Source organism: Salvelinus fontinalis, chromosome 31 (assembly GCF_029448725.1).
Source record: "Salvelinus fontinalis isolate EN_2023a chromosome 31, ASM2944872v1, whole genome shotgun sequence".
Taxonomy (NCBI): Eukaryota; Metazoa; Chordata; class Actinopteri; order Salmoniformes; family Salmonidae; genus Salvelinus; species Salvelinus fontinalis.
In genome coordinates, this window is record NC_074695.1 from 1,008,462 (window position 1) to 1,030,081 (window position 21,620).

Consider the following 21,620-nt stretch of genomic DNA (forward strand, 5'->3'; position numbering starts at 1 on the left):
TCATGACAGTAGGTTATAGGTGCCCTCTAGCCAACAGCACCTCATCATGACAGTAGGTTATAGGTGCCCTCTAGCCAACAGCACCTCATCATGACAGTAGGTTATAGGTGCCCTCTAGCCAACAGCACCTCATCATGACAGTACCAGTAGGTTATAGGTGCCCTCTAGCCAACAGCACCTCATCATGACAGTACCAGTGGGTTATAGGTGTCCTCTAGCCAACAGCACCTCATCATGACAGTACCAGTGGGTTATAGGTGCCCTCTAGCCAACAGCACCTCATCATGACAGTACCAGTGGGTTATAGGTGCCCTCTAGCCAACAGCACCTCATCATGACAGTAGCAGTGGGTTATAGGTGCCCTCTAGCCAACAGCACCTCATCATGACAGTACCAGTGGGTTATAGGTGCCCTCTAGCCAACAGCACCTCATCATGACAGTACCAGTGGGTTATAGGTGCCCTCTAGCCAACAGCACCTCATCATGACAGTACCAGTGGGCACACTCGCTATATGAACATGTTTTGTCTGAGAACTAACAGTAGAGAGTAAAACCATTTCACTTGGACTGTTTTATTCGGTACCTGAGAATTTAACCGCAAAAGTTATGCTAATGTGGCACTACGTCATCACACGTTATTTTATCCGCAACAAGTCAATTTGATGGGAACATCTCTGGTGGGAAAATGCGCATATTGTTTTTCTATGCAGATTTTTTTTAAATATTCGCAGGGAAATCTGTCGCCAATTGGATGGAAACCTAGCTAGTGTCAAATTAAACAACTAAAACCAGATGTGACACTAAAATGTGGCACTGACTCGTCCATGGGTTGATGTTTCAGCGTTGCCTCAGTGACGAGTTCAGCAGTTACAAGCCTGCTAGAGTTAGCGGCAGGCGGACGAGCAATATCCACCGTCGTAGTAAAGACGAAGCCTGAGCTGGAATGTGAAGCTGACTGAAGCTGGTTAGCTTTAGAAAACCCAAAGTAGATCTAGCTTCCTTCGTAGTATATCCTTCACGAGTCCCCCATTCAAGTCAATGATTCCTCTGTTCTATGCATTCTAGCTCTATGCATTTAATCCTATCCAATAGGCAAAATCCAGATAACTTTTGAAACACTGGGCCCTGGTTCTCGGGGCCCTGGTTCTCTGTTCTCTCTGTTCTCTGTTTTATTTTATACATTTGAGTCACTTAGCAGACGCTCTTTTCCAGAGCCACTTACTGGAGCAATTACGGTTAAAATGCTTTGCTCAAGGGCACAACGACAATATTTTTCACCTTGTTGGATCTGGGATTTGAACCAGAGACCTTTCGGTTTACTGGCCCAAAGCACTATCCGCTAGGCTGCCGGCCGCCCTACCCTCCATTATTCTGTGTTATCTCTCATCTTGTCCTAGGTGCTGTCCTCCAGTCAGACTGGCCCCAAGCTAGACAGTCCTGAATGCCTGCCCCCCATAGTCCCCAAGGACTGCCCCACCGCCCGGGTCACCCCCAACACCAATAAGATCCTGCTCCTGGAGGAAGGCGTGGACGCGGTGGGGTCAGAGGTCGGGGCAAGGAGCCTGATCGTGTGCGGGACATTGTTCCAGGGTATCTGTGACAAGAGGAGTCTGGGTAATGTGTCCGAGGTGCTCTATCAGACGTCCAACCCGGTGGACACGCAGTACGTTGCCGCCAACGACCCCCGCGTCTCCACCGTGGGCGTGATCTTGAACCAGAAGGGGGTGGGGCTGATGCTAGTGGGGCGTGGCTACACTAGTAAAGGCCCCAGCGACATCCCACCAATCACAACGCGCCGTCTGTCCCCTAGCTCCTCCCCCGCCCGTCAGGCCTTCTCTCAAGACGAAGAATTAGGGAAGCTGGTCGTCGGGAGCTACTCCGAGTACAACAACAACTTCATATCAGCGTTTAACCACAGCGACCACGTCTACTTCCTGTTCTCGCGGAGGGATATGTGGCACAGGAAGGAGTACCGGACCTACGTTTCTCGTCTCTGCGCCGGGGACCGGAGCTTCTACTCCTACGTGGAGGTTCCGTTGGAATGTTCCGGCGGCTACAACCTCGCCCAGGGGGCTTCCCCCGCCGAACACCAGGGGCGGCCGGCGCTGTTCGTTGCCATGGCGGCGGGGCAGGCGTCGACGCCCACGGCGACCGGTCGCTCGGCGCTGTGTGTTTACGGGATGGCAGAGCTGGATGCGGCGCTGCAGAGGGCCCAGGAGCTGTGTTATACAGAGGGAGGAAGAGGAAGTACGGGACAGGAGGAGGCATACATAGAGTATGAGGTGTCGTCCAAGTGTCTACGGCTGCCCAAGGTAACTAGAGACACACACACACACACACACACACACACACACACACACACACACACACACACACACACACACACACACACACGTACGAACAGGTACACACACAGGTACACACACAGGTACACACACAGGTACACACACAGGTACACACACAGGTACACACACACACACACACACACACACACACACACACACACACACACACAGGTACACAGGTACACACACACACACACAGGTACACACACACAGGTACACACACGGTTGACCACTCTTATGCGCAGCAGGCCAGTGTGTATGCTAATCCCCCTAATTGTACCAATATAAGTATTGATTAGATTAGATGTGTTACTATGCTTGGCTGGAACAAAAGCCTGCAGCGGCGGTAAAGCGGCGGTATAGCGGCGGTAAAGCGGCGGTATAGCGGCGGTATAGCGGCGGTAAAGCGGCGGTAAAGCGGCGGTATAGCGGCGGTATAGCGGCGGTAAAGCGGCGGTATAGCGGCGGTAAAGCGGCGGTAAAGCGGCGGTAAAGCGGCGGTAAAGCGGCGGTAAAGCGGCGGTATAGCGGCGGTAAAGCGGCGGTAAAGCGGCGGTAAAGCGGCGGTATAGCAACGGTATAGCGGCGGTATAGCGGCGGTAAAGCGGCGGTAAAGCGGCGGTATAGCGGCGGTAAAGCGGCGGTATAGCGGCGGTATAGCGGCGGTAAAGCGGCGGTATAGCGGCGGTAAAGCAGAGGTATAACAGCGGTAAAGCGGCGGTATAGCGGCGGTAAAGCGGCGGTAAAGCGGCGGTATAGCGGCGGTAAAGCAGAGGTATAACAGCGGTAAAGCGGCGGTATAGCGGCGGTAAAGCGGCGGTAAAGCGGCGGTATAGCGGCGGTATAGCGGCGGTATAGCGGCGGTATAGCGGCGGTATAGCGGCGGTAAAGCGGCGGTATAGCGGCGGTATAACGGCGGTAAAGCGGCGGTATAGCGGCGGTATAGCGGCGGTATAACGGCGGTAAAGCGGCGGTAAAGCGGCGGTATAGCGGCGGTAAAGCGGCGGTATAGCGGCGGTAAAGCGGCGGTAAAGCGGCGGTAAAGCGGCGGTATAGCGGCGGTAAAGCGGCGGTATAGCGGCGGTAAAGCGGCGGTATAGCGGCGGTAAAGCGGCGGTAAAGCGGCGGTATAGCGGCGGTAAAGCGGCGGTATAGCGGCGGTAAAGCGGCGGTAAAGCGGCGGTATAGCAACGGTATAGCGGCGGTAAAGCGGCGGTAAAGCGGCGGTATAGCGGCGGTAAAGCGGCGGTATAGCGGCGGTATAGCGGCGGTATAGCGGCGGTATAGCGGCGGTAAAGCGGCGGTATAGCGGCGGTATAACGGCGGTATAACGGCGGTATAGCGGCGGTAAAGCGGCGGTAAAGCGGAGGTATAACAGCGGTAAAGCAGCGGTATAGCAACGGTATAGCGGCGGTATAGCGGCGGTAAAGCGGCGGTATAGCGGCGGTATAGCAGCGGTATAACGGCGGTATAGCGGCGGTATAGCGGCGGTAAAGCGGCGGTATAGCGGCGGTATAGCGGCGGTATAGCGGCGGTAAAGCAGCGGTATAGCGGCGGTATAGCAGCGGTATAGCGGCGGTATAGCAGCGGTAAAGCGGCGGTATAGCGGCGGTAAAGCGGCGGTAAAGCGGAGGTATAACAGCGGTAAAGCAGCGGTATAGCAACGGTATAGCAGCGGTATAGCGGCGGTATAGCAGCGGTATAGCAGCGGTATAGCAGTGGTAATAGCCTAAGTGGATAGAGGAGACTAGGTAGGTTTAACACCTATTACAGGTGATCAGAGAGGATTATGGGACCATTACCTAGGTACCTATGAGTGGCCTCTGAGTTGCTTAACTCAGATTAAGGTTAGCTAGCCGTGCCACTGGTGAAAGGGTTTCTGGTCTGTCTGTCTCTCTCTGTCTCTGTCTGTGTCTGTCTCTCTGTGTCTATGTCTCTCTGTCTGTGGCTGTCTGTGTATGTCTGTCTGTGGCTCTGTCTGTCTCTGTGTCTCTCTGTTTCTCTGTCTCTGTCTCTGTGTCTGTCTGTCTGTCTCTCTGTCTGTGGCTGTCTGTGTATCTCTGTCTCTCTCTCTGTCTGTCTCTGTGTCTGTCTTTCTCTGTCCATCTGTCTCTGTCTGTCTCTTGTCTGTTTCTCTCTCCATCTTTGTGTCTTTCTATGTCTGCCTGTCGGTCTCTGTCTCTCTGTCCGTCTGTCTCTCTGTCTCTTCGTGAGTGACAGCTGCCTCTGTGCTGGTGCAGATTAAGTCCAGCTGCTCTCACTGCCTCTAATCCTGAGTGCTTTCAGAACACACACACACACACACACACACACACACACACACACACACACACACACACACACACACACACACACACACACACACACACACACACACACACACACACACACACACACACACACACACACACACACACACACACACACACACACACACACAAACAAAAATGCAGTGACCTCTCAGAAGCCCCCACCCCCCATCTATATTGGGGTCACCGGCACCATGTTTCTATAAAACAGACTAATATTGAGATGTTAGATCCATAAACAGAGTTGTATATCCTGGTCCAGTGTAACTATAGTGATGAACAGTGTTGTATATCCTGGTCCAGTGTAACTATAGTGATAAACAGTGTTGTATATCCTGGTCCAGTGTAACTATAGTGATGATCAGTGTTGTATATCCTGGTCCAGTGTAACTATAGTGATGAACAGTGTTGTATATCCTGGTCCAGTGTAACTATAGTGATGAACAGTGTTGTATATCCTGGTTCAGTGTAACTATAGTGATGAACAGTGTTGTATATCCTGGTCCAGTGTAACTATAGTGATGAACAGTGTTGTATATCCTGGTCCAGTGTAACTATAGTGATAAACAGTGTTGTATGTCCTGGTCCAGTGTAACTATAGTGATGAACAGTGTTGTATATCCTGGTCCAGTGTAACTATAGTGATGAACAGTGTTGTATATCCTGGTCCAGTGTAACTATAGTGATGAACAGTGTTGTATATCCTGGTCCAGTGTAACTATAGTGATGAACAGTGTTGTATATCCTGGTCCAGTGTAACTATAGTGATAAACAGTGTTGTATGTCCTGGTCCAGTGTAACTATAGTGATGAACAGTGTTGTATATCCTGGTCCAGTGTAACTATAGTGATGAACAGTGTTGTATATCCTGGTCCAGTGTAACTATAGTGATGAACAGTGTTGTATATCCTGGTCCAGTGTAACTATAGTGATGAACAGTGTTGTATATCCTGGTCCAGTGTAACTATAGTGATGAACAGTGTTGTATATCCTGGTCCAGTGTAACTATAGTGATGAACAGTGTTGTATATCCTGGTCCAGTGTAACTATAGTGATGAACAGTGTTGTATATCCTGGTCCAGTGTAACTATAGTGATGATCAGTGTTGTATATCCTGGTCCAGTGTAACTATAGTGATGATCAGTGTTGTATATCCTGGTCCAGTGTAACTATAGTGATGAACAGTGTTGTATATCCTGGTCCAGTGTAACTATAGTGATGAACAGTGTTGTATATCCTGGTCCAGTGTAACTATAGTGATGAACAGTGTTGTATATCCTGGTCCAGTGTAACTATAGTGATAAACAGTGTTGTATGTCCTGGTCCAGTGTAACTATAGTGATGAACAGTGTTGTATATCCTGGTCCAGTGTAACTATAGTGATGAACAGTGTTGTATATCCTGGTCCAGTGTAACTATAGTGATGAACAGTGTTGTATATCCTGGTCCAGTGTAACTATAGTGATGAACAGTGTTGTATATCCTGGTCCAGTGTAACTATAGTGATGAACAGTGTTGTATATCCTGGTCCAGTGTAACTATAGTGATGAACAGTGTTGTATATCCTGGTCCAGTGTAACTATAGTGATGAACAGTGTTGTATATCCTGGTCCAGTGTAACTATAGTGATAAACAGTGTTGTATATCCTGGTCCAGTGTAACTATAGTGATGAACAGTGTTGTATATCCTGGTCCAGTGTAACTATAGTGATGAACAGTGTTGTATATCCTGGTCCAGTGTAACTATAGTGATGAACAGTGTTGTATATCCTGGTCCAGTGTAACTATAGTGATGAACAGTGTTGTATATCCTGGTCCAGTGTAACTATAGTGATGAACAGTGTTGTATATCCTGGTCCAGTGTAACTATAGTGATGAACAGTGTTGTATATCCTGGTCCAGTGTAACTATAGTGATGATCAGTGTTGTATATCCTGGTCCAGTGTAACTATAGTGATGATCAGTGTTGTATATCCTGGTCCAGTGTAACTATAGTGATGAACAGTGTTGTATATCCTGGTCCAGTGTAACTATAGTGATGATCAGTGTTGTATATCCTGGTCCAGTGTAACTATAGTGATGAACAGTGTTGTATATCCTGGTCCAGTGTAACTATAGTGATGAACAGTGTTGTATATCCTGGTCCAGTGTAACTATAGTGATGAACAGTGTTGTATATCCTGGTCCAGTGTAACTATAGTGATGATCAGTGTTGTATATCCTGGTCCAGTGTAACTATAGTGATGAACAGTGTTGTATATCCTGGTCCAGTGTAACTATAGTGATGATCAGTGTTGTATATCCTGGTCCAGTGTAACTATAGTGATGAACAGTGTTGTATATCCTGGTCCAGTGTAACTATAGTGATAAACAGTGTTGTATATCCTGGTCCAGTGTAACTATAGTGATGAACAGTGTTGTATATCCTGGTCCAGTGTAACTATAGTGATGAACAGTGTTGTATATCCTGGTCCAGTGTAACTATAGTGATGAACAGTGTTGTATATCCTGGTCCAGTGTAACTATAGTGATGAACAGTGTTGTATATCCTGGTCCAGTGTAACTATAGTGATAAACAGTGTTGTATATCCTGGTCCAGTGTAACTATAGTGATGAACGGTGTTGTATATCCTGGTCCAGTGTAACTATAGTGATGAACAGTGTTGTATATCCTGGTCCAGTGTAACTATAGTGATGAACAGTGTTGTATATCCTGGTCCAGTGTAACTATAGTGATGAACAGTGTTGTATATCCTGGTCCAGTGTAACTATAGTGATAAACAGTGTTGTATATCCTGGTCCAGTGTAACTATAGTGATAAACAGTGTTGTATATCCTGGTCCAGTGTAACTATAGTGATGAACAGGGTTGTATATCCTGGTCCAGTGTAACTATAGTGATGAACAGTGTTGTATATCCTGGTCCAGTGTAACTATAGCTGTCAGAGTGATAAACAGTGTTGTATATCCTGGTCCAGTGTAACTATAGTGATAAACAGTGTTGTATATCCTGGTCCAGTGTAACTATAGTGATAAACAGTGTTGTATATCCTGGTCCAGTGTAACTATAGTGATGAACAGTGTTGTATATCCTGGTCCAGTGTAACTATAGTGATGAACAGTGTTGTATATCCTGGTCCAGTGTAACTATAGTGATGAACAGTGTTGTATATCCTGGTCCAGTGTAACTATAGTGATAAACAGTGTTGTATATCCTGGTCCAGTGTAACTATAGTGATGAACAGTGTTGTATATCCTGGTCCAGTGTAACTATAGTGATGATCAGTGTTGTATATCCTGGTCCAGTGTAACTATAGTGATGAACAGTGTTGTATATCCTGGTCCAGTGTAACTATAGTGATGAACAGTGTTGTATATCCTGGTCCAGTGTTACTATAGTGATGAACAGTGTTGTATATCCTGGTCCAGTGTAACTATAGTTGTCAGGGTGATGAACAGTGTTGTATATCCTGGTCCAGTGTTACTATAGTTGTCATGGTGATAAACAGTGTTGTATATCCTGGTCCAGTGTAACTATAGTGATAAACAGTGTTGTATATCCTGGTCCAGTGTAACTATAGTGATGAACAGTGTTGTATATCCTGGTCCAGTGTAACTATAGTGATGAACAGTGTTGTATATCCTGGTCCAGTGTAACTATAGTGATGAACAGTGTTGTATATCCTGGTCCAGTGTAACTATAGTGATAAACAGTGTTGTATATCCTGGTCCAGTGTAACTATAGTGATAAACAGTGTTGTATATCCTGGTCCAGTGTAACTATAGTGATGAACAGTGTTGTATATCCTGGTCCAGTGTAACTATAGTGATGAACAGTGTTGTATATCCTGGTCCAGTGTAACTATAGTGATGAACAGTGTTGTATATCCTGGTCCAGTGTAACTATAGTGATGATCAGTGTTGTATATCCTGGTCCAGTGTAACTATAGTGATGAACAGTGTTGTATATCCTGGTCCAGTGTAACTATAGTGATGAACAGTGTTGTATATCCTGGTCCAGTGTAACTATAGTGATGAACAGTGTTGTATATCCTGGTCCAGTGTAACTATAGTGATGAACAGTGTTGTATATCCTGGTCCAGTGTAACTATAGCTGTCAGAGTGATAAACAGTGTTGTATATCCTGGTCCAGTGTAACTATAGTGATGAACAGTGTTGTATATCCTGGTCCAGTGTAACTATAGTGATGATCAGTGTTGTATATCCTGGTCCAGTGTAACTATAGTGATGAACAGTGTTGTATATTCTGGTCCAGTGTAACTATAGTGATGAACAGGGTGAATAAATCCAGTTTAATCCTGCATCTGGCTGAGTTTCCCTGACCCACATCCTGTCCCCTGTCTTGTTACTGGACACATCCTGTCCCATGCTGTTCTATGTTACCGACTGACCAGTAAACCCGGAGGGTTTTAGGTGTTCAGAACGGCTTTGCTTCGGTGTACAATGTATGTTTTTAACATAAAATATACATATAAATACAACAAGGACGAAGACTACAGTTTTACAGGGTAACGATTTAAAACTGAGAGAAATAAAATAATCTCTGCCTTTTTCTGTCCAACTCCTTTCTACCTCAAATTAGTCATTTTGGAAAGATTTTCCTTGTCAAGGCCTTTGTTGGGTAATTGAAAAGAGAACATTATTACTACGTACGGACAGCTGATCCAAAACAACATCCTGAAAAGAGAACATTATGACTACGTACGGACAGCTGATCCAAAACAACATCCTGAAAAGAGAACATTATTACTACGTACGGACAGCTGATCCAAAACAACATCCTGAAAAGAGAACATTATTACTACGTACGGACAGCTGATCCAAAACAACATCCTGAAAAGAGAACATTATTACTACGTACGGACAGCTGATCCAAAACAACATCCTGAAAAGAGAACATTATTACTACGTACGGACAGCTGATCCAAAACAACATCCTGAAAAGAGAACATTATTACTACGTACGGACAGCTGATCCAAAACAACATCCTGAAAAGAGAACATTATTACTACGTACGGACAGCTGATCCAAAACAACATCCTGATCCACTGACTGACCAGTGATGTCTAGGGACATGCATCTCGCCCTTTCGCAATGATTGGATACGTACCGAGATACATGGGCTTCCATACAATACAGGAACCGGTTTGATTAGAGATTGAATCGCTACAATTCGGTTCGATGCGATACTATATGCTCTGACATTTGTTGCGTAAACCAATGAATTGTCTAAATTCAAATCTTCTGCTGATGGAGGTCATGAGCTGTGGGCGGCTCTGAGCTGACCGTGTGTGTGTGTGTGTGTGTGTGTGTGTGTGTGTGTGTGTGTGTGTGTGTGTGTGTGTGTGTGTGTGTGTGTGTGTGTGTGTGTGTGCGTGTGCGTGTGCGTGTGTGTGTGTGACATACAATGCCTTCAGAAAGTATTCACACCCCTTGACTTTTTCCATATTTTATTGTTAAAGCCAGAATTTAAAATGTAATAAATTGAGATGTGTCACTGGCCTACACACAATACCCCATAATGCCGAAGTGGAATTATGTTTTTTGGAAAAGTTTACTAATAAAAAATTAAAAGCTTATGTCTTCAGTCATTAAGTATTCAACCCCTTTGTTATGGCAAGCCTAAATACGTTCAGTAAATACGTTCAGTAAACATTTGCTCAACAAGTCACATAATAAGTCTCATGGACTCACTCCGTGTGTAATAATAGTGTTTAACAGGATTTTTGAATGACTACCTCATCTCTGGACCCCACACATACAATTATCTGTAAGGTCCCTCAGTCGAAGCAGTGCATTTCAAACACAGATTCAACCACAAATACCAGGGAGGTTTTCCAATGCCTCTCAAAGGGCAGCTATTGATAGATGGGTAAAAATAAAAACAGCAGACATAGAATATCCCCTAGAGCGTGGTGAAGTTATTAATTACACTTTGGATGATGGTATCAATACACCCAGTCACTACAAATATACAGACGTCCTTACTAACTCAGTTGCCGGAGAGGAACGAAACTGCTCAGTTTATTGGCTGTGATAGGAGAAAACTGAGGATGGATCAACAACATTGTAGTTACTCCACAATACTAACCTACTAACAGAGTGAAAAGAAGGAAGCCTGTACAGAATTTAAATATTCCAAAACATGAATCCTGTTTGCAATAAGGTACTAAAGTCAAAATGCAAAACATTTTGCTAAGAAACTAAGTTCATGTCCTTAAGCGTTATGTTTGGGGCAAATGCAACACATCACTGAGTACCACTCTTCATATTTTCAAGCATGTTGGTGGCTGCATCATGTTATGGGTATGCTTGTCTACAAGGAATAGGATAGTTTTTTAAAGATACAAATTAACAGAATAGAGCTAAGCACAGGCAAAATCCTAGAGGAATACCTGGTTCAGTCTGCTTTCCAAAAGACACTGGGAGACAAATCCACCTTTCAGCAGGACAATAACTTAAAACACAAGGCCAAATATACACTGGAGTTGCTTACCAAGATGACATGGAATGTTCCTAAGTGGCCTAGGTACAACATTGACTTAAATCGGCTTGAAAATCTATGGCAAGACTTGGAAATGGCTTTCTAGCGATGATCAACAACCAACTTTGCGGAGTTGAATAATACCCCCAAAATAATATGTAAATATTGTAAAATCCAGATGTGGAAAGCTCTTAGAGACTTACCTAGAAACACTCACAGCTGTAATCGCTGACAAAGGTGATTCTAACATGTATTGACTCAGAGGTGTGAATACTTACGTAAATTAGATTTTTCTGTATTTCATTTTCAATAAATTTGCTAATATTTCTAAAAACATTTTGTTCACTTTGTCATTATGGGGTATTGTGATGTCATTAGGGGGTATTGTGATGTCATTATGGGGTTTTGTGTGTAGAAAATATTTATTTCATCCATTTGAATTCAGGCTTTAACACAGCAAAATGTGGACTAATTCAAGGGGTATGAATTCACTGGGTCTTTCTAGTGTATGTACCCTGTAGGCACCTGATCTGAGCCATTAAAGCTGACCTTGTAGTCATTGTACAGAGCCAAAACAACAGAAAAGGTGTCACTGTCCCAATACTTTTGGACAATATAACTGGAGCTCACCATATAACTGGAGCTCACCATATAACTGGAGCTCACCATATAACTGGAGCTCACCATATAACTGGAGCTCACCATATAACTGGAGCTCACCATATAACTGCAGCTCACCATATAACTGGAGCTCACCATATAACTGGAGCTCACCATATAACTGGAGCTCACCATATAACTGGACATATAACTGGAGCTCACCATATAACTGGAGCTCACCATATAACTGGAGCTCACCATATAACTGGAGCTCACCATATAACTGGAGCTCACCATATAACTGGAGCTCACCATATAACTGGAGCTCACCATATAACTGGAGCTCACCATATAACTGGAGCTCACCATATAACTGGAGCTCACCATATAACTGGAGCTCACCATATAACTGGACATATAACTGGAGCTCACCATATAACTGGAGCTCACCATATAACTGGAGCTCACCATATAACTGGACATAAAACTGGAGCTCACCATATAACTGGAGCTCACCATATAACTGGAGCTCACCATATAACTGCAGCTCACCATATAACTGGAGCTCACCATATAACTGGACATATAACTGGAGCTCACCATATAACTGGAGCTCACCATATAACTGGAGCTCACCATATAACTGGAGCTCACCATATAACTGGAGCTCACCATATAACTGCAGCTCACCATATAACTGGAGCTCACCATATAACTGGAGCTCACCATATAACTGGAGCTCACCATATAACTGGAGCTCACCATATAACTGGAGCTCACCATATAACTGGAGCTCACCATATAACTGGAGCTCACCATATAACTGGAGCTCACCATATAACTGGAGCTCACCATATAACTGCAGCTCACCATATAACTGGAGCTCACCATATAACTGCAGCTCACCATATAACTGGAGCTCACCATATAACTGGAGCTCACCATATAACTGCAGCTCACCATATAACTGGAGCTCACCATATAACTGGAGCTCACCATATAACTGGAGCTCACCATATAACTGGACATATAACTGCAGCTCACCATATAACTGCAGCTCACCATATAACTGCAGCTCACCATATAACTGGATCTCACCATATAACTGGACATATAACTGGAGCTCACCATATAACTGGAGCTCACCATATAACTGGAGCTCACCATATAACTGGAGCTCACCATATAACTGCAGCTCACCATATAACTGCAGCTCACCATATAACTGGAGCTCACCATATAACTGGAGCTCACCATATAACTGCAGCTCACCATATAACTGGAGCTCACCATATAACTGGAGCTCACCATATAACTGGAGCTCACCATATAACTGGAGCTCACCATATAACTGGAGCTCACCATATAACTGCAGCTCACCATATAACTGGAGCTCACCATATAACTGGAGCTCACCATATAACTGGACATATAACTGGAGCTCACCATATAACTGGAGCTCACCATATAACTGGACATATAACTGCAGCTCACCATATAACTGGAGCTCACCATATAACTGCAGCTCACCATATAACTGGAGCTCACCATATAACTGGAGCTCACCATATAACTGGAGCTCACCATATAACTGACCATATAACTGCAGCTCACCATATAACTGGAGCTCACCATATAACTGGAGCTCACCATATAACTGGAGCTCACCATATAACTGCAGCTCACCATATAACTGGACATATAACTGGAGCTCACCATATAACTGCAGCTCACCATATAACTGGAGCTCACCATATAACTGGAGCTCACCATATAACTGGACATATAACTGGAGCTCACCATATAACTGGAGCTCACCATATAACTGGAGCTCACCATATAACTGGAGCTCACCATATAACTGGAGCTCACCATATAACTGGACATATAATTGCAGCTCACCATATAACTGGAGCTCACCATATAACTGGAGCTCACCATATAACTGAAGCTCACCATATAACTGGAGCTCACCATATAACTGGAGCTCACCATATAACTGGAGCTCACCATATAACTGGAGCTCACCATATAACTGGACATATAACTGGAGCTCACCATATAACTGCAGCTCACCATATAACTGCAGCTCACCATATAACTGGAGCTCACCATATAACTGGAGCTCACCATATAACTGGAGCTCACCAAATAACTGGACATATAACTGGAGCTCACCATATAACTGCAGCTCACCATATAACTGCAGCTCACCATATAACTGGAGCTCACCATATAACTGGAGCTCACCATATAACTGGAGCTCACCATATAACTGCAGCTCACCATATAACTGGAGCTCACCATATAACTGCAGCTCACCATATAACTGGATATATAACTGGAGCTCACCATATAACTGGAGCTCACCATATAACTGGAGCTCACCATATAACTGGAGCTCACCATATAACTGGAGCTCACCATATAACTGGATATATAACTGCAGCTCACCATATAACTGGAGCTCACCATATAACTGGAGCTCACCATATAACTGGAGCTCACCATATAACTGGAGCTCACCATATAACTGGAGCTCACCATATAACTGGACATATAACTGCAGCTCACCATATAACTGGAGCTCACCATATAACTGGAGCTCACCATATAACTGGAGCTCACCATATAACTGGAGCTCACCATATAACTGGACATATAACTGGAGCTCACCATATTACTGGAGCTCACCATATAACTGGAGCTCACCATATAACTGGAGCTCACCATATAACTGGACATATAACTGGAGCTCACCATATAACTGGAGCTCACCATATAACTGGAGCTCACCATATAACTGGACATATAACTGCAGCTCACCATATAACTGGAGCTCACCATATAACTGGAGCTCACCATATAACTGGAGCTCACCATATAACTGGAGCTCACCATATAACTGGACATATAACTGGAGCTCACCATATAACTGGAGCTCACCATATAACTGGAGCTCACCATATAACTGCAGCTCACCATATAACTGGACATATAACTGGAGCTCACCATATAACTGGACATATAACTGGAGCTCACCATATAACTGGAGCTCACCATATAACTGGAGCTCACCATATAACTGGAGCTCACCATATAACTGGACATATAACTGGAGCTCACCATATTACTGGAGCTCACCATATAACTGGAGCTCACCATATAACTGGAGCTCACCATATAACTGGACATATAACTGGAGCTCACCATATAACTGGAGCTCACCATATAACTGGAGCTCACCATATAACTGGAGCTCACCATATAACTGGACATATAACTGCAGCTCACCATATAACTGGAGCTCACCATATAACTGGAGCTCACCATATAACTGGAGCTCACCATATAACTGGAGCTCACCATATAACTGCAGCTCACCATATAACTGGAGCTCACCATATAACTGGAGCTCACCATATAACTGGAGCTCACCATATAACTGGAGCTCACCATATAACTGGAGCTCACCATATAACTGGAGCTCACCATATAACTGCAGCTCACCATATAACTGGAGCTCACCATATAACTGCAGCTCACCATATAACTGGAGCTCACCATATAACTGGAGCTCACCATATAACTGGACATATAACTGGAGCTCACCATATTTATTTATTTATTTATTTATTTTACCGTTATTTTACCAGGTAAGTTGACTGAGAACACGTTCTCATTTGCAGCAACGACCTGGGGAATAGTTACAGGGGAGAGGAGGGGGATGAATGAGCCAATTGTAAACTGGGGATTATAATATAACTGGAGCTCACCATATAACTGGAGCTCACCATATAACTGGAGCTCACCATATAACTGAACCTAACTGGAAAGGTTTAGGATAGGGGATAGGGTTTAGGGTAGGTAAGGGTTAAGGTTAGGTTTAGGGCAGGGGATAATGTTTAGGGTATGGGATAAGGTTAGGGTAGGTAAGCGTTAACATTAGGCTTAGGGTAGGGGATAAGGTTTAGGGTAGGGGGTAATGTTTAGGGTAGGGGATAAGGTTTATGGTAGGGGTTAAGGTCAGGGTAGGTAAGGGTTAACATTAGGTTTAGGGTAGGGGATAAGGTCAGGGTAGGTAAGGGTTAACATTAGGTTTAGGGTAGGGTATAAGGTCAGGGTAGGTAAGGGTTAACATTAGGTTTAGGGTAGGGGTTAAGGTCAGGGTAGGTAAGGGTTAACATTAGGTTTAGGATAGGGGATAAGGTCAGGGTAGGTAAGGGTTAACATTAGGTTTAGGGTAGGGATAAGGTAAGGGTTAACATTAGGTTTAGGGTAGGGATAAGGTAAGGGTTAACATTAGGTTTAGGGTAGGTAAGGGTTAACATTAGGTTTAGGGTAGGGGATAAGGTTTAGGGTAGGAGATAAGGTTAGGGTAGGTAAGGGTTAACATTAGGTTTAGGGTAGGTAAGGGTTAACATTAGGTTTAGGGTAGGAGTTGGGGTTAAGGTGTAAGGTAGGGATGTCCCAAGGATCCCAGATAGCACTAACCCTTCAGCGGTGTTGCGAGCAGAACTGTAGACACTAGTTAGGTTCAGGTCACAGGAACAACTGGCCCTGGTTAGGTCTAACGCTAGGAGCTGTTACATGCCATTAGGTAACCTCTTTATCACATGATCTGACTTTGATAGTATTCAAAGCTCAGCTGTCCCAACTGTTAGTTGTAGTTGAGGGCTATATTCCTGTCTCCCCCTGCTGGCTGGTATGCAGCATTACATCTCTGTCCCATCACATGACTGGCTAGCTGTATATATGTGACTGTAGTCAGCTGCCTGTGTATTTATGGCTTTCATATTTACAACCAGAGTATTTCTGGAGGGTTCCTTGCCTAGTTGGTTTCCCCAGAGGGCTGTGGTTGGTTTGGGGATGAACCAATTGATAGATCAATAGCTAGAGTATTTCTGGTGTCTGGTTGAACTGGTTTCCCTGGAGTGTTCTGGACCGAAAGCTAGAATATTTCTGGTGTCTGGTTGAACTGGTTTCCCTCGAGTGTTCTGGGCCGATAGCTAGACTATTTCTGGTGTCTGGTTGAACTGGTTTCCTTCGAGTGTTCTGAACCAGTTCCCAGTCCACCTGGCCGTGCTGCTGCTCCAGTTTCAACTGTTCTGCCTGCGGCTATGGAACTCTGACCTGTTCACCGGACGTGCTACCTGTCCCAGACCTGCTGTTTTCAACTCTCTAGAGACCGCAGGAGCGGTAGAGATACTCTTAATGATCGGCTATGAAAAGCCAACTGACATTTACTCCTGAGGTGCTGACTTGCTGCACCCTCGACAACTACTGTGATTATTATTATTTGACCATGCTGGTTTTATGAACATTTGAACATCTTGGCCATGTTCTGTTATAATCTCCACCCGGCAAGCCTGAAACACCCGACAAGCCTGAAACAATTTCTAAAGACTGTTAACATCTAGTGGAAGGAATAGAAACTGCAATTTGAGTCCTAAGTCAATGGATACTGTAATGGCGTTGAATAGAAAACTACAAAACAAAAACAAAAACTACTTCCTGAATGGATTTTTCTCAGGTTTTCGCCTGCCAAATCAGTTCTGTTATACTCACAGACACTATTTTAACAGTTTTGGAAACTTTAGAGTGTTTTCTATCCAAATCTACCAGTTATATGCATATCATATCTTCTGGGCCCAAGAAGCAGGCAGTTTAATTTGGGCATGCATTTCATTCAAAATTCCAAAAGCTGCCCCCTACCCTAGAGAAGTTAATGATGGTGTTGGAGTCGTGCCCGGCCACACAGTTGTGGGTGAACAGAGAGTACAGGAGGGGACTAGGCACACACCCCTGAGGGGCCCCCGTGTTGAGGTCAACGTGGCAAACACGGCCCGTCAGGAAGTTCAGGATCCAGTTGCAGAGGGAGGTGTTTAGTCCCAGGGTCCTTAGCTTAGTGATGAGCTTTGAGGGCACTATGGTGTTGAACGCTGAGCTGTAGTCAATAAACAGCATTCTCATGTAGGTGTTATTTTTGTCCAGGTGGGAAAGGGCAGTTTGGAGTGCAATAGAGATTGAGTCATCTGTGGATCTGTTGGGGCGGTATGTGAATTGGAGTGGGTCCAGGGTGTCTGGGATGATGTCGTTGATGTGAGTCATGACCAGCCTTTCAAAGCATTTCATGGCTACAGACGTAAGTGCTACGGGGCGATAGTCATTTAGACAGGTTACCTTTGTGTTCTTGTGCACAGGGACTATGGTGGGTCTGTTTGAAACATGTAGGCATTACAGACTGGGTCAGGGAGAGGTCAGTGAAGAGACTTGTCAGCTGGTCAGCGTACGCTCTGAGTACGCCTCCTGGTAATCCATCTGGCCCTGCAGCCTTTTGAATGTTACTCTGTTTAAAGGTCTTACTCACATCAATTCACTGACTATCTAAATAAAGTCTGTAGAACAATGTTATACTGCATACCAAGTAGACTGAAAACACTGTTATACTGCATACCAAGTAGGCTGAAACACTGTTATACTGCATACCAAGTAGGCTGAAACACTGTTATACTGCATACCAAGTAGGCTGAAACACTGTTATACTGCATACCAAGTAGGCTGAAACACTGTTATACTGCATACCAAGTAGGCTGAAACACTGTTATACTGCATACCAAGTAGGCTGAAACACTGTTATACTGCATACCAAGTAGACTGAAACACTGTTATACTACATACCAAGTAGACTGAAACACTGTTATACTGCATACCAAGTAGACTGAAACACTGTTATACTGCATACCAAGTAGGCTGAAACACTGTTATACTGCATACCAAGTAGGCTGAAACACTGTTATACTGCATACCAAGTAGACTGAAAACACTGTTATACTGCATACCAAGTAGGCTGAAACACTGTTATACTGCATACCAAGTAGACTGAAAACACTGTTATACTGCATACCAAGTAGGCTGAAACACTGTTATACTGCATACCAAGTAGACTGAAACACTGTTATACTGCATACCAAGTAGACTGAAAACACTGTTATACTGCATACCAAGTAGGCTGAAACACTGTTATACTGCATACCAAGTAGGCTGAAACACTGTTATACTGCATACCAAGTAGGCTGAAAACACTGTTACTACACAAGAATAAGACAAGAAGAACTTATTGTAATGTTGTCGCCGGCTGGAGCGGCTTTATTTTTGTATTACAATCAATCAACCAATCACCTCTGTCCCTTCTTTTCTCTAGGATTCGTTGAAGGAGTACCCGTGTGGAGGGGAACACACCCCCAGCCCCATCGCCTCTGCTGTTCCCCTCTCAGCCACCCCCTCCCTGACCAGGGAAACTCAGCTCACCGCTGTCACCACCACTACCGAGGCCGGCCACACCATCGCCCTGCTGGGGGATAAGAAGGGATGGCTGCATAAGGTAGGCTAAGGGATGGCTGCATAAGGTAGGCTAAGGGATGGCTGCATAAGGTAGGCTAAGGGATGGCTGCATACGGTAGGCTAAGGGATGGCTGCATAAGGTGGGCTAAGGGATGGCTGCATAAGGTAGGCTAAGGGATGGCTGCGTATGGTAGGCTAAGGGATGGCTGCATACGGTAGGCTAAGGGATGGCTGCATAAGGTGGGCTAAGGGATGGCTGCATAAGGTAGGCTAAGGGATGGCTGCATACGGTAGGCTAAGGGATGGCTGCATACGGTAGGCTAAGGGATGGCTGCATAAGGTAGGCTAAGGGATGGCTGCATAAGGTAGGCTAAGGGATGGCTGCGTATGGTAGGCTAAGGGATGGCTGCATAAGGTGGGCTAAGGGATGGCTGCATAAGGTAGGCTAAGGGATGGCTGCATACGGTAGGCTAAGGGATGGCTGCATAAGGTAGGCTAAGGGATGGCTGCATACGGTAGGCTAAGGGATGGCTGCATAAGGTGGGCTAAGGGATGGCTGCATACGGTAGGCTAAGGGATGGCTGCATAAGGTAGGCTAAGGGATGGCTGCATAAGGTAGGCTAAGGGATGGCTGCGTATGGTAGGCTAAGGGATGGCTGCATAAGGTAGGCTAAGGGATGGCTGCGTATGGTAGGCTAAGGGATGGCTGCATAAGGTGGGCTAAGGGATGGCTGCATACGGTAGGCTAAGGGATGGCTGCATAAGGTAGGCTAAGGGATGGCTGCATAAGGTAGGCTAAGGGATGGCTGCATAAGGTAGGCTAAGGGATGGCTGCATAAGGTAGGCTAAGGGATGGCTGCGTAAGGTAGGCTAAGGGATGGCTGCATAAGGTGGGCTAAGGGATGGCTGCATAAGGTGGGCTAAGGGATGGCTGCATAAGGTAGGCTAAGGGATGGCTGCATACGGTAGGCTAAGGGATGGCTGCATAAGGTGGGCTAAGGGATGGCTGCATACGGTGGGCTAAGGGATGGCTGCATAAGGTGGGCTAAGGGATGGCTGCATAAGGTAGGCTAAGGGATGGCTGCATACGGTAGGCTAAGGGATGGCTGCATACGGTGGGCTAAGGGATGGCTGCATAAGGTAGGCTAAGGGATGGCTGCATAAGGTAGGCTAAGGGATGGCTGCGTATGGTAGGCTAAGGGATGGCTGCATAAGGTAGGCTAAGGGATGGCTGCATACGGTAGGCTAAGGGATGGCTGCATAAGGTGGGCTAAGGGATGGCTGCATAAGGTAGGCTAAGGGATGGCTGCATACGGTAGGCTAAGGGATGGCTGCATAAGGTAGGCTAAGGGATGGCTGCATACGGTAGGCTAAGGGATGGCTGCATAAGGTAGGCTAAGGGATGGCTGCGTATGGTAGGCTAAGGGATGGCTGCATAAGGTAGGCTAAGGGATGGCTGCGTATGGTAGGCTAAGGGATGGCTGCATAAGGTAGGCTAAGGGATGGCTGCATACGGTAGGCTAAGGGATGGCTGCATAAGGTAGGCTAAGGGATGGCTGCATACGGTAGGCTAAGGGATGGCTGCATAAGGTAGGCTAAGGGATGGCTGTGTATGGTAGGCTAAGGGATGGCTGCATAAGGTAGGCTAAGGGATGGCTGCATAAGGTAGGCTAAGGGATGGCTGCATAAGGTAGGCTAAGGGATGGCTGCGTATGGTAGGCTAAGGGATGGCTGCATAAGGTAGGCTAAGGGATGGCTGCATAAGGTAGGCTAAGGGATGGCTGCATAAGGTAGGCTAAGGGATGGCTGCGTATGGTAGGCTAAGGGATGGCTGCATACGGTAGGCTAAGGGATGGCTGCATAAGGTAGGCTAAGGGATGGCTGCGTATGGTAGGCTAAGGGATGGCTGCATAAGGTAGGCTAAGGGATGGCTGCATAAGGTAGGCTAAGGGATGGCTGCATAAGGTAGGCTAAGGGATGGCTGCATAAGGTAGGCTAAGGGATGGCTGCATACGGTGGGCTAAGGGATGGCTGCATAAGGTATGCTAAGGGATGGCTGCATAAGGTAGGCTAAGGGATGGCTGCATAAGGTAGGCTAAGGGATGGCTGCATAAGGTAGGCTAAGGGATGGCTGCGTACGGTAGGCTAAGGGATGGCTGCATACGGTAGGCTAAGGGATGGCTGCATAAGGTAGGCTAAGGGATGGCTGCGTATGGTAGGCTAAGGGATGGCTGCATAAGGTGGGCTAAGGGATGGCTGCATAAGGTAGGCTAAGGGATGGCTGCATAAGGTAGGCTAAGGGATGGCTGCATACGGTAGGCTAAGGGATGGCTGCATAAGGTAGGCTAAGGGATGGCTGCATAAGGTAGGCTATGGGATGGCTGCATAAGGTAGGCTAAGGGATGGCTGCATACGGTAGGCTAAGGGATGGCTGCATAAGGTAGGCTAAGGGATGGCTGCATAAGGTAGGCTATGGGATGGCTGCATAAGGTAGGCTAAGGGATGGCTGCATAAGG

General features: G+C 45.7%; 1 protein-coding gene across 1 annotated transcript in view; it reads left to right on the plus strand.

The window, feature by feature from the left end:
* Nucleotides 1-21,620, plus strand: part of plxnb3 (plexin B3) — a 285,828-nt gene that overhangs the window by 134,673 nt on the left and 129,535 nt on the right. Inside the window, exons 4-5 of the mRNA XM_055891079.1 lie at nt 1,399-2,313; nt 18,965-19,144. Of these exons, the coding sequence (XP_055747054.1) occupies nt 1,399-2,313; nt 18,965-19,144 (1,095 nt within the window). The remainder of the gene's footprint in view (nt 1-1,398; nt 2,314-18,964; nt 19,145-21,620) is intronic.